General features: G+C 37.2%; 1 protein-coding gene across 1 annotated transcript; it reads left to right on the top strand.

Moving 5' to 3' along the window:
• Positions 1-940: 940 nt before the first annotated feature.
• On the top strand, positions 941-2305 carry LOC115630565 (casein kinase I). The gene has a single exon (XM_030527181.1). It carries the CDS (start codon positions 941-943, stop codon positions 1934-1936), a length of 996 nt encoding a protein of 331 aa, XP_030383041.1. The 3' UTR covers positions 1937-2305.
• Positions 2306-12989: the final 10684 nt, after the last annotated feature.

The following is a 12989-nucleotide window of genomic DNA, read 5'->3' as shown; positions in this document are numbered from 1 at the left end:
TCTTAGTTTTAACCATTACCACCCAAATGTTTTTATAGTTTTTTCAAGTACGAACATTAACAAATATAATGTAGAGACTATAGACAGGTTTGTCACCATTAGCATTAGTTCAGCACATTTAAGAACTAGAAAACTAAATATCAGATGTCATGTACATAATAAAGTTGCAAAATAATTGATATTGACTTAATCGTTATTTTCTAAAAAAAAAAAAAAAAAAAAAAAAAAATCGATAATGTGTAAGATCGATTAAGCGATTAATCAATTTCCAAATACAATCGATTTTTAGCTAACTTCTTAAGCGTCGACTCTGAATCGATTCTTTTTGCTGTTCTTATTCATAGGTCACTTCTCTTTCTGGCGTATACTTGGTGTGGAATTTAATAAATTTTCTTGAATTAATGATAAAATTATTGGCCTTCAAGCATTTTGTCTTGGGGCTTGTTTTCAGTTGAGACATTGTTTGATTTGATTCGATGGTGAAATTTAAGAACAGAAATGCAGCGGCTTATATTATTTACGTGTGTGCAATGAATTGCGAAATTTTGAGTATCAAATATCGCAGTTCCAATATATATAAAACAAAGCCAAACATTACAAGCATGTCCACTTAGACTGATCGCAACTGAATATCAAAATATTGTATCTGTCTTCCCTCGCAATACATGTATGTATGTACACATGGAGTATGTGTTGCGAGTAGAATGTTACTTGAGTGATTTCCCCTGTGAGAAAAGTAAGTGAACCATAACGAAAAACACAGTTCGATAGCTCGATATATTTACCCAATCAATCGAACCAGCTTAAACTTGTTCATATGAACTCTCATCCTTATTTGAAAACTTTACATCTGGCAAATCAATTAAGTAGGTATCGCCTAGATTTTCAATCACTCAATACCTTCTCAAGTCCAACGAACATTACAATAGGGGACGACGTGATGAATGCCTGCGTGGAAAACCTTCTGATTGGTGGGAAATACCGCGTCATCAGGCAGATTGGCAATGGCTCCTTTGGCGAAATCTTTCATGGGGTCAACACCCAGGATGGTAGCGAGGTGGCCATTAAGCTCGAAAGCATTGACGCCAAATGTCCGCAACTGATGTACGAGGCAAAAGTCTACCAACAGATCGGTCCGCACTATGGCATACCGAAGCTTCTACATCACAGCCGCGAGAACCACTATAATGCCATGGTGGTGGAGCTCTTGGGACCCTCGCTGGAGAGTCTGTTCAACCAATGCAAGAGACACTTCTCGTTAAAGACTGTCCTCATGCTCTGCGATCAGATGCTCTCACGCGTGGAATACGTGCATAGCTGTGGGTTCATTCATCGCGACGTAAAGCCCGACAACTTTCTCATGGGTGCTGGCCGCCACTTGAATAAGCTCTACGTGATTGACTTTGGACTGGCCAAGCGCATCATCGATGCCAAGAGTAATGTGCACATTCCATTTCGTACCGGACGCCATTTGACAGGCACCGTTCGCTACGCCTCCATCAATGCCCAGAAGGGTGTGGAGCAATCTCGACGCGATGATCTTGAATCCTTGAGCTACTGCGTCATGTACTTCAATGTGAAGAAACTGCCGTGGCAGGGTATGGTGGCCGCAACGAAGAAGCAGAAATACGAAATGATTCTGGCGAAGAAGTTAAGCGTAACGATCGAGGAACTCTGCAAGGGTTTTCCCGCAGAGTTTGCACTAATGATGAAGTATGCCCGCAACTTGCGTTTCGAGGATGAGCCCGACTATACGTATTTGCGTCAGCTATGCCGCATATTGTTTCGATCGCTGAATCATCAGTTCGACTATATGTACGACTGGAATGTTATGGAGCAGCAGATAGCTAATCGGTTGAAGCGCGATAATGAGAAGCAACTAGAGAAGGGAAGTGGACGCTCCTACGACAAACACAAGGCGTCAATGACGAAATAAAACAGACCCTCAACGTGTTCTGTTTACAAAATTTTTATTTTAGTTCATAAAGTAGTTTTTAATTAATGATTATATTTTCGAAAAAAAAAGAATAGACTTCCATGATCTCTCAATAAGCGGAATATGGCTTAATTATCATCCCAAATTTCTTTCATAAAAACAATAGTATAAAACTATATTAAAGCTACATTCAGATGGGCAAATAATTTATAGACAAATTCGTTCCGTTGAAAAGGTACTACAACAGCCTGAACATCTTAGTTGCTTTGGCTATAAATTAACATTGCAATTTAGGATTTAATCCAAGTTACAATAATGTAAATAAATATCATGACAAATAATAATATTTGTGTAGCAATGTAACCGAAATCTATTTGAGATTGATTTTTTATAGCCAACATAAATATCTCTATTGAATTTCTTGTAATATATATACGATTATCCAGATAAGTAGTTGTATTGTGCCCTGAAGAAAGTGTAACATACACGTAAATAGACTATCATGAAGAGACGAATTGATATAGCCAGGTTCGTCTGGTATTTTTTATTGCTGAATGGCTAAAGCTTTTATATTGATTTTTTTAAATAAGATAAATATCTCCATTGAATTTGTTTGTAATATCTATGAAATTACTGTGATAAGTAGTTGTACGCCAGAAGAAAGACGAATCGATATAGCCAGGTTCGTCTGGTATATCTTATAGCTGGCATAGGAGCCATATTGTTAAATACTTAGTAACCAGAGAAGTGCATTTGCAAACGTATACATGCCACCAATTTTAAGGTATATACACATTTTTTCCATAAATAATTTCTAAAACTTTACTTTCACATTTTTTTGTTGTTTTTGTTTTGCCTGTTTCGGGGCCCCAGCGCTATGGGCAAACTTTATGAACCCCAACTGTCAAATTGTCATGTAAACGCAGAAAGCTGCCAACGTTGCTGCGGCGATAAAGTTTTCCTGAAATTACGACTTACAAAGGCGCTACTTATTTATTGAGCGGCGTGCACGGCAGAAAAACATTTGGCCATAGAAGAACAAAATAAATTTTATAGAAACACCACCACGCATCTTGATAAATACATTTTTCTATACAAATGTACGGGTATGTACAAGTATGTATGTATTGGAGGGCACGAAAATGGAGAATGGACCAGAGGAAATACATAGTTTGCCAACCACAGGGCGCAAACTTTTCATTTTCCTTTGCTAGAAAAATAAGTGGAAAAGTTTATTCCATATGCCAAGCGCCGTGAAAACATCCCCGACAATACTTTTGTTAAAGAGCCGCTGACGCACCTGCTGCCAAATTAAATTGTAAATACAAATATGTAAGGCATAATACACTCGAAAAAAAAGTATATTTCATAAATATAGGCATCTAATTTTTGCCAAATTTCAATTCCAGGAATTACGAGAGCTATGAAAATAATCTTAAAACGAAGAACTCAAATTGTGATAGACAAAAAAAAAAGAAGAAACTTGCTCTTCTTAAATCTTAATAGCATTCTAGCTCTTTTATTTTACAATATCCTTGCGTTAATACGTCCGTCAGGCGACGGATTTGGCCCATCATACTAAAAAAGAATATGTATGCTTGGTAGGGTCTGTCACGCATTTTTAGGTGTAATACCAGTTTGTTTTCTTAAGTTTATAAAATCCTTTTCTAAAAGAATTACGGCTAAGAAATAATAAAAGTTGGTTGAGATCCATTTGAAGAAAATTGCTAGAAGCATTCCATTTTGAGGAAGAAATCCGGAATACGGACTTGAATATACTCGTAGTACATAGGAAGTAGGAACGTTAACTTACTTGACCGCAACTATGGACTATGACAGCCGCAGAACCGCCATGAACCGCCAAATAATTTATGAACTGCCGTTCTGGACGAAAAGTGTAGAGGAAATGCTCGAAAATGATTTTCGTTGCTATATTTCGGACGCTGTTACTATTTGTCTTAAACAAAACTTTTCCCGCTGCAGAAAACATAATTAAGTGTTGTCTTGAGCTCCGGCATGACGCTACAGTTGACATGACAAACAGTTAATGAAAAATAACAAAAAGTCGAAAACTGCCCAAGGGACATAGAAAGTAGTTGGTAGAACTTGCAATGTGGCAAATAAAGCGACGCGTCAACCACGGCTGCCAAGAAGAAAAAGGGCCAGAAAGTGAACAACAAAATACTGCACAATAGTGGCAGCAGTAGCAGCAGCAGCAGCAGCAGGACCAGTAACAACACCAGGCCGGCCCCGAAGTGAGTGAAGAAGATCTGTAATGGGGTGGCAGCCCTACGGTTCCTGGCACCTTCAACGTTGAAATGACAGTTGGTATGTCAACATATGATAAATTGCACAACTGACAGGCGACGGCTTGTTGAAATGATGTTATGGAAATTCGAAGTAGTCTATCTGCCCCCCCACCCGCCACATCCATCGTTGCACAGTTAGGAGTAGTTGACAATGACGATTGCTAGTCAGCATATATGGCAGCCATTTCAACTCGGTTCTGGGGCTTACCTGTAAACACATACATGTACTATGAGTATGTTTGTGTAAGTGTGTGTGTGTGGAAGCCGACGGCGGTGGCTTTTACCTTCACGTAATGTAATTGCACACAGGTAGGTGTTTATTTAATTTGCTGAGTGAAATATTTCTACGTGCGCGGTGGTTATTTACACTTGCACGTATTTGAAGGAGCCCTTTGAATGGTCTCAGTTTAAAAAGCACCCAAGATGGATAGACGAGATATGTATAACCACATGAGACTTGTGAATGTGAAAAATTAGTATGTAGGACACTATCTACAATCATAGAGTGACATCCACTTACTCAAATCAGTTGAAGCAATTACATAATTTAAAACTCCATTAAGGTCGAATATTGATATTTCGAATTAAGCGTGACTGAAGATCATAAGTATAAAAGGATCAAATAATTCAATTCAATTGACAAACTTAAGACAACAATTTCGGACTGTCCTTATACTAATAATATACTAGCTGCTGGACCGTTGATAATGGTTGCTACACTTAAATTGTCCGGCAATTCCTGTCTTTAATAAGCAGCCTTGTCCCATTGCACATGCTCGGAGGGCTTAAATATCTCAAAATCAAGATTGAAATACCGATCTTTAACTGCAATTCATTTGGCTGCAGTCCAGAAGGGTTTAGCGAATTTAAAAATTGGGTAATGGACTGTGTCTTCGATATTAGTCACAGTGTCGATTGATTGTAATTCTTTATTTGGCTAGGGACTTTTGAATAATATAGCCAGTAGCTTCGGAGCACATTCAATTTAAATTAACATAAGAACAATCAAATCTTTCCTTTATATAATATTAGTATAGATACGACTCTGTGATCGAAGATTTGTAAACTACCAGGCTTAAGCTCTGATTAAAGGAAACAATTCTGCTGCAAATATAATGGACCAATCTAACCATCCATCTAAGTAATATCTGTACATCAACTATATGATATATTTGAGTGGCCTGTTACTTTATATATGTGTGTGTGAGGATATCGCTATATCAGCTAGACTTCTCAACAACTCCCAGAGGCATCAAATGAGAGGTAGTTAAAAACTTGGTATCTAAATGCTCTTAAGATCAAAGTAGGACAAGAGAAGTTAAGTCTAAACTAAAAAAGGCATATATCTTAATAAGTTAACAAAGACCTTCAGTTTTTAATGTTTGTTTTTTAAGCAGATCTTTGCAACCAGCCTCAGAATAATTATACACACTATGCTCCTTGCTGCTTTCAACTTCATTAAGCGGGACCACACTAATCTTTACAATGCCACTACCGCAGAACTAACCATTAGCGTCAACACGTCGCCAGTGAACAATGGACGGAACTGGCAGTACTCGCAACTAGCAAACTTTGCAGGACACTAAATGCGGTGACCGTCGACGTGGTTTGCAATTATTTCAAAACTAATAGCAACGTAAAACCTGAAACGCACTGAGATAATGTAAGCCAACGCCGAGTCCTGGTAAAGCAGCCACAGGCAAGCAACGTCAATGACTCAACTTTCAGGAGCTCCGTTTAGCACACTCCACTCCCCTTACATTCCGTATTCTGCACTTTAAGCTGCATGAGCTGCAACCTTAAACTTTTCACTCAAATAATTGCTTTTGTTGGCACTAATAGTCGACGTTTCCCCGAGCTGCAGCATAATCCATGAGCCAAGATAACTCACGAGCCATCCCTGATAATGGCAGTTGGGCCAACTTTGTTTCCAGCTCTCCACTAAGGCCAAAGTCAACAAGAAGACGCAACTATAATATGCCCGAACAATAGCAGCAACAGAATGGCTCCTTTTGTGCTGTGCCATATGCGAATTATTGAATTATTTATTTGGCATTTTCGTGGCTCTGCCCGCTGAAGAGTACTGGGAAAACAAAAACACGTAAATGTGTGCTTATTTTCTTCTGTGCAACGATGCGTATGCGTAATGTTTTATGTTATTTCCACAACAAGGAGGAATTAGACATAAAAATTAATTAGTCCGTGTGCCAGGTGGTGAGTGGCAAGCTTCTGCTTCTGCTTATGGTTGGGAGGAAGGTAGAGGACAAGAAAGAGCTGATAATGAATCGATTTGCAGAAAAACGGAAGCTCCGTTGGCTGCCCTTTTCGGTAGGGAGAGAGAGCCATCAAAAACAAGCAATCCATAAAATAGCATGGCGTTGCCGAAATGCCAAAATAACTTTCAAGTTCTTGCTCCTTGTTGTCTTCCTACCACTCTAAACAATGGCAAACATCATGTGCACTGTTGGAGCTGTTGGATAGTCATGCTGTGGAATCAAAATCGAATGTCATTAAAATAAAGACAAAACAGAGTAAGAGAGGCGGACAAGTAGACGAAACAGAAGAAGAAGCTGAAGCTGAAGCTGAAGCAGCAGCAGCAGCAGCAGTGAAAGCAAAGCAGCATCATGTTGAGAGATCATTAAAACGAATACGAATTTAATGGTACTTAAAGCGGAAATTGCCTGGGAAGTTTCCGCAACGGTGAGCACACAAGCAGCAACAGCAGCAGTGGCATCAACAACAACAACTTCAGCAAAAACAACAATAGCAACAGCTGGAGAAAATATGGGGCTGGAGCAACTGAAACTAGAGCCAAGCGGGACAAGCGAAATCGAAGTAGCAGAAAAGCCCACAACAAAGCTTTTACGAGCTGAAAACTATTAGTGCCAACAACAGAGCTGGCAACGGCTCAACACACACCACAGCACTAGCATCAGAGCTGAGCGATTGTGTGTACACCCTGTACCAGATATATACTTGTATGTACACACGTGTATGTTGTTATGCTTCGACTATTCACATGTACTGTGGCTGTAAGACCTGTAAGCTTAAATGAAATTTAATTTGATTTATAATTTAATTCATTTAGCAGTTTACATCTGGCTGCAGTTTCACATCATAAATTTAATCAATCAACAATTAAAACATTTCTCATTATCACAATAATTTATTAAATTCACTGATGCTTGTAAATGTGTACGCAAAAAAATGATAGTATGTAAAATTCATTACAGAAATCCCTAATCAGAACGATACAAAAAATGTTGGAGCCTGCTCTCTCAGCAGAGAGTTTGAGCGTGTGGTGGACAGGTAGGAAGCTATTCCTACCTTAATTATCGCACAGTAGGAAAAGTCATTAATTTTTTATAAGCATGCAGAGTGGTCAAGAATTCAACAAAGTTGCAAAATAATGGCCTTCCGATTGGAATTCGTTTGGAATTACCTTAACATTAAATTGCATTAAGAGGGAAAATATTTAGCATATTTTAACAAATGCAGCACTTTGTCCCTTTTCTTTTAAGCGCTGTAATCTAAACACTAGTCTTTTTTGCTTGTACCTAAAAAATCCAATAGTTATTTTTATAAATTCGTTCAATTCAGGACGACCCCTTAGCATATACATATATATATATTATTAATCAGCATGACAACACGAGTCGTTCTAATTATGTCCTTCCAAATGTCTTTATATATAAAGACAACGGTCTCGAAAAGCTTTTAAGCCTTATTTACTTATGTCCCACGTTTTATACTATATAAATAGCACAACTCTAAAGGAATCCACAGCTGGGAATATGTGCCAACAAATCCACCCACATCGTCGCTTTGAATGTCTTCATTTTAAATGCATATACATATTGCTTGTATATACATAAGTGCTATATAGTATAGTCTATTTATTATTAATTTCAATCAAATAAAAATAAAATTCCAAGAAATGTTAATCTAAATTATTCTCATTAAGTGTCCAATGTTTTAACTATTTTTAAATACTTCTCGGTTTTTATTTCATATGCGAAGCTGTACCAACTGAACTTTTTGTGGTATTATATCGATCTTTTATGGACCAATTTTGTACCTCTATTTGAATATTTGTGATTAAAATTTTATTAACAACAGTAACTTTTGCATGGAATCTCATGAATGAATTATTGTTTTCATTTTTTTTAAGTATAAAATAAAGGATTTTAAACGAGAAATTATATGTACATAGACGCACATACATATGACTATTTCAATATTTTTATTCTTATTAATGATAACAATGAAATTAACTTGGAACATGGACAAATATTTAGTTTTTTAAATTTCAAGGCTCCAAAATCTTCGGCAAAATATAAAAATATATAAATAAAGAAGAAACGACTTATAATTTACAACCTTTTCAATGTGCTTAGAAATATTTGTTCATTTTTTTAACTGTCCATTATATGTTTGGATTATCGCGCACATATTCTATTTGAGTTGGCAAATGCAAAGGGCAGCCTTGACTTGGCTTTAACTTTAAGACCCATATGGTTAAATATATTTTCTTATACCTTTCCTAAAATGGTAAATCTGATAATTACTGCAGTAATTATTGTTATATAATATTCTCTAGTGATAGGTATTTGTAATCCATCCATCAACAAAGTATTTACCAGTTTTTATATTTTATTCAGTTTAGGAAATAGAGGCAAGAACCACTTTTATTACAACGTTTTTAAGCAGTGTTTAGAAGGCATTACGACAAAGAATTAAATGGTGCTATGTATAAAGCCGTAGACATACATATTGTAAGCACTTTACAATGTTTTAGAGTGTAGCGCACTTTATAGCTGATTAAGCCAAACTATAGTGTCTGCAGTTTTTTACTTTGCAGGAGAAGCTACTATTGCCAAATGAAGCCATCACACCAGGACAAAGCGACAAGTGCAAGCACAGCAGTAAAACCTTTTGGGTTAGGGAGGAGAGAGGTGGAACAAAAACGAGGTAAGCACAAGGAAAACAAAGCAAAACAAAAAGCAAAGTGCGGCAATGGCTTGGCAACAGTGTGAAAAACTGCGACGCCATTTTGGGACAAACAAAAGTATGGTTTAATTGAATGTTTGTGTGGATGTTATGAAAACGTCGCAGGTGTGCGAGATGAATGTGCGCACAGGTGTGTGTGTGTGTGTTTTTATTTGTACAGGCATATGTATGTATGTACTTGTATGTGTGTGAGTGGATGCAAAATGCTGGAAAATTTGCTGCACATATGCATGTCAGCGCCCATAATGGCTATACCATTGTATTTTGAGTTTTCAATTTCAGCTCAACCCACACTGAGCCCACCTCACAACCTCACAACCTCACACACGAATATGTACATATGTATAGACGACGTATACAGACGTGTAGAATGTTTTGCCTTTCATGTGCACGGCATACAATTCTGACACAAAAAGTAGATTAAAATGGCTTTTCGTTGTTTCGCCAACCTACATACATATATACATATACTCGTACATACAAGCGTACATATTCGTACTCACAGCTGATAACGAATTCTGTCAAAAGTGAAGCAATTTTGCGATTGGTATACAGAAAATCGATTATTGAATCATTTTTGCACAGATAAAACGCTTTCTAAATTTGATTTTCTTCCAAGAGAGAATTAAACACAGAAAAGCGTAATTTAAAAATGTATCAGTGAAAAAAATATCGAGTCGTAATATCTGTTTAAAATACAAAATTCCTGTCGTAGTCGTGACATGGAATCATTGATTTATTTATAAATGGACCGCACACAACACTGTAGAGAGAATTCTTTAATTTGTGGCGAAGAGAAAAGTGTGCAAAAGGAAGGAATAAATAGTATTGGGGTTGGGGAAATGCAAATCCCAAATATTCACTTAACTTTTTAAAATAAATGGTTCGTCAATTCCTATGTAATTCTAAATAGATTTATGTAAGCTATTCTTACTTTAACAAATCTGTTTATTGGTCGAATGGGAGGGAAATGAAATATGCACCAAAGCTCTTTACCCTTAAATGTGGCCAACAACTAAGTACCTTCAGAACTACCAAGTTATTCGCGGCACGATTGATCTAAAACTGTGGAAGAAGTAGAGATTAATACAGAAAGACAAACATCGCGATTTCCATTCGGTCCGGACACTATCGCTAAATCTAGAAAAGTAAACATGATATGGGGCTCTAGATTTTGAATAGTTGAACCTCTGGAGATCAAATAATAAAATATAATATTAGATACCCACAGCATGCTAGTCTCTTTCCTTTGGGGAATATCCTCTCCCCCCTACTTGAAAAACTATAATTTTGGCATTTCTTTTCTTTCAAGTTTGTGCACACATCACGCACAGACATTATTGCGAAGAACAACAAAATTGCGAACAAAAAGTCCGAATAGTAATAGACAGAGAAAATATGCCACTACACCATTTGAAATTTTTAATTTTAATGGTCAACAGCACGCATACAAAAGGACGCCTCCAGCCAAGCGTATACACAGTTACACTCACACAGACACACACGTACATATTCCTAGCAACCGACAACCACACACTCCAAGCCGACTTTGAAGTGCACTTAGTTGCCAAAAGTTAATAATAATAAGTGCCTCTTGGCCAAGAGGCCAAGGCACAGGCAAAAGCAAAGGCAAAGGCACTGTGCTGTTTACCGAGTGTTGAGTTCCTGCATCCATATGAAGTGCTGCAGACCGACATTAGTAATTTAGATTGTTACAAAATAACTTTTTAGCACATTGTGCAGGCGGCAACGACTGCAAATGTCTGCCAAGTTAAAGCATTTGTTGGGCAAACGAAACAGCACAAGAAACAGCTCAGCAAAGGAAAGGGCAACAAAAGAAAAATAATAATAACAATTTTCAACACATGCCAGCCCCAATCTATTCAATGCCCTACACTATAACCCCAACCCGTACGCACCGTTTCCAGCAATACTCAACAGCCAGCCAGGCGGAAACATGCCGAGCGGATGTCGACAGCCATTGACAATAATTGTTGTTTGCTAAAATTTGTTTAAAATATATTTTCAAGAGTTTATGTAAGTGCCAGCGCCCTCAAGCTCGTAACTTAAGTCAATTCTGAGAAACCCTAATATGGTATATTTTTATACTCTTTTGACAAAAGGTTATTATGTTTCTGTCAAAAAAGCTTGTGCAGCTTCAAGCACACACGCAATAAATATAAACATTATCGGCTTTGTCTCTAGTTGTGGGGAATCATCAGCGTTCAGTTCTGATTAATTTTGAAATGTTTGAAATCATTTTAAACCTAGATAACTAACTGAACAATTTTATTATTATTGAGCAGAAAAAATGAAGTTGCTTTCGCATTTCGATAAATCAGAGGGGGCTAAAGGAAATGGCATTGCTTTCATTCTATATTATAGTTAATCGAAACGCATTAGCTTTAAAATGTGGGAGGATTAGTGAGTAAAACAGACAGAACAACACTGGATATATCTCATCTTTTTTATGGGCAACATTTTTCTTTATAAATATAGATATACCATATTTAACATTGAGAATATTATTGTGTTTATTAAAACTTGCAATATTGGTCTTTTGGAGCAAACTGTATTTCAAAGAAAATAATTTGCAAGCGCCAATGAGAAAAAAACTTCTTCCCCAATAATTTGGGGAGCACGTTTTCTTTATGTCTACATACATTTTTACAATTATATTTTCAGCTCATTTATCATAAATCTTTGGAGTCATAACTGTCCGCTTGTTTGTACATAAGAGTGTAATTTTTCATTTAGGCAACTATTGCAGAATTGCCGCGACCCTGAAAATTAATTAAGTTGCCAACAAATGTGCCAGCAACTACAAGTCATACACACTAAGTCCCTTAATCGCGTTTCTAATTAAGTGAGAATTTCTGGCGCGGCCTTTGAGATGTCGTCGAGCAAATTGTGTTGCCGCCTATTTCCTCGCTGTTTCCCTCTTTGCTGAATTTAATTAAATTTCTGGACTTCAAAGCTAGGGCAATGTGTAAAACGTGCCCGACAATTCACTACAAAAAAAATTCCACCAAAAAAAAGTGGGAAAAGGTTGTACAAAGAAGAAAAAAATGGTTATAGTAAAAAGGAAATCTTAATTTTTTCTCTTCGTTATTTTCACTTCAACTTCGTTTCCTTCAGGTTACAAATTGTTGCCACCATTGCAGCAATGTTTGCTTTTTTCTATTTTATTGCCCTCGCATTCGTTGTTATATTTCGCTTTCTTTATTCTTCTCGGTTTACTTTAGCTTCCTTTACTAATTAATTTCGATTCATTGAGCACTTTAACAAGAAATTACACACCCACACCATGCCACAGCCCTCCTGTCGCATTCCAGTGCGCACTTTTCCATTGCATTACTTGCTCTCCCACTCACTGAGCATTTCTCTGTAAGTCTCTGTTTGACTTTATCCAGGGCCTTCTTCAAAGGCAGTCACTGAATGCTGAACGCTTCAGCAAATGAGCGCTTCAAATTGTTGCTAACAAATTTGCTGCCATTGAAGAAATTGCTTGAACTGTGGCTCAAAAGCGACAGCACGGGTTTGCCAGAGTGGGCGCACTAATGTGACTGGACAGCTGCGTGGTTGTAGGTTTGTGGATGTGTGCTAATACACATTGGTCTGTCGGTATAGTTCGTTTAATTCCTTTTACCCATGCGTCAATTAAATGGTATTACTGTAATGCATGCATTAGATGTCTGCATTAAGCAGCTGAAGTATATACTCTACCTAAGAGA

Source organism: Scaptodrosophila lebanonensis, unplaced genomic scaffold (assembly GCF_003285725.1).
Source record: "Scaptodrosophila lebanonensis strain 11010-0011.00,11010-0021.00 unplaced genomic scaffold, SlebRS2 tig00001410-arrow-pilon, whole genome shotgun sequence".
Taxonomy (NCBI): Eukaryota; Metazoa; Arthropoda; class Insecta; order Diptera; family Drosophilidae; genus Scaptodrosophila; species Scaptodrosophila lebanonensis.
Note: the sequence above shows the minus strand (reverse complement) of the source record. Positions and strands in the feature narration are given on the sequence as shown.

What these genes read in the sequence shown, in the direction of transcription:
- LOC115630565 (XM_030527181.1), top strand. Translation starts at nt 941, where the DNA reads ATGAATGCCTGCGTGGAAAACCTTCTGATTGGTGGGAAATACCGCGTC.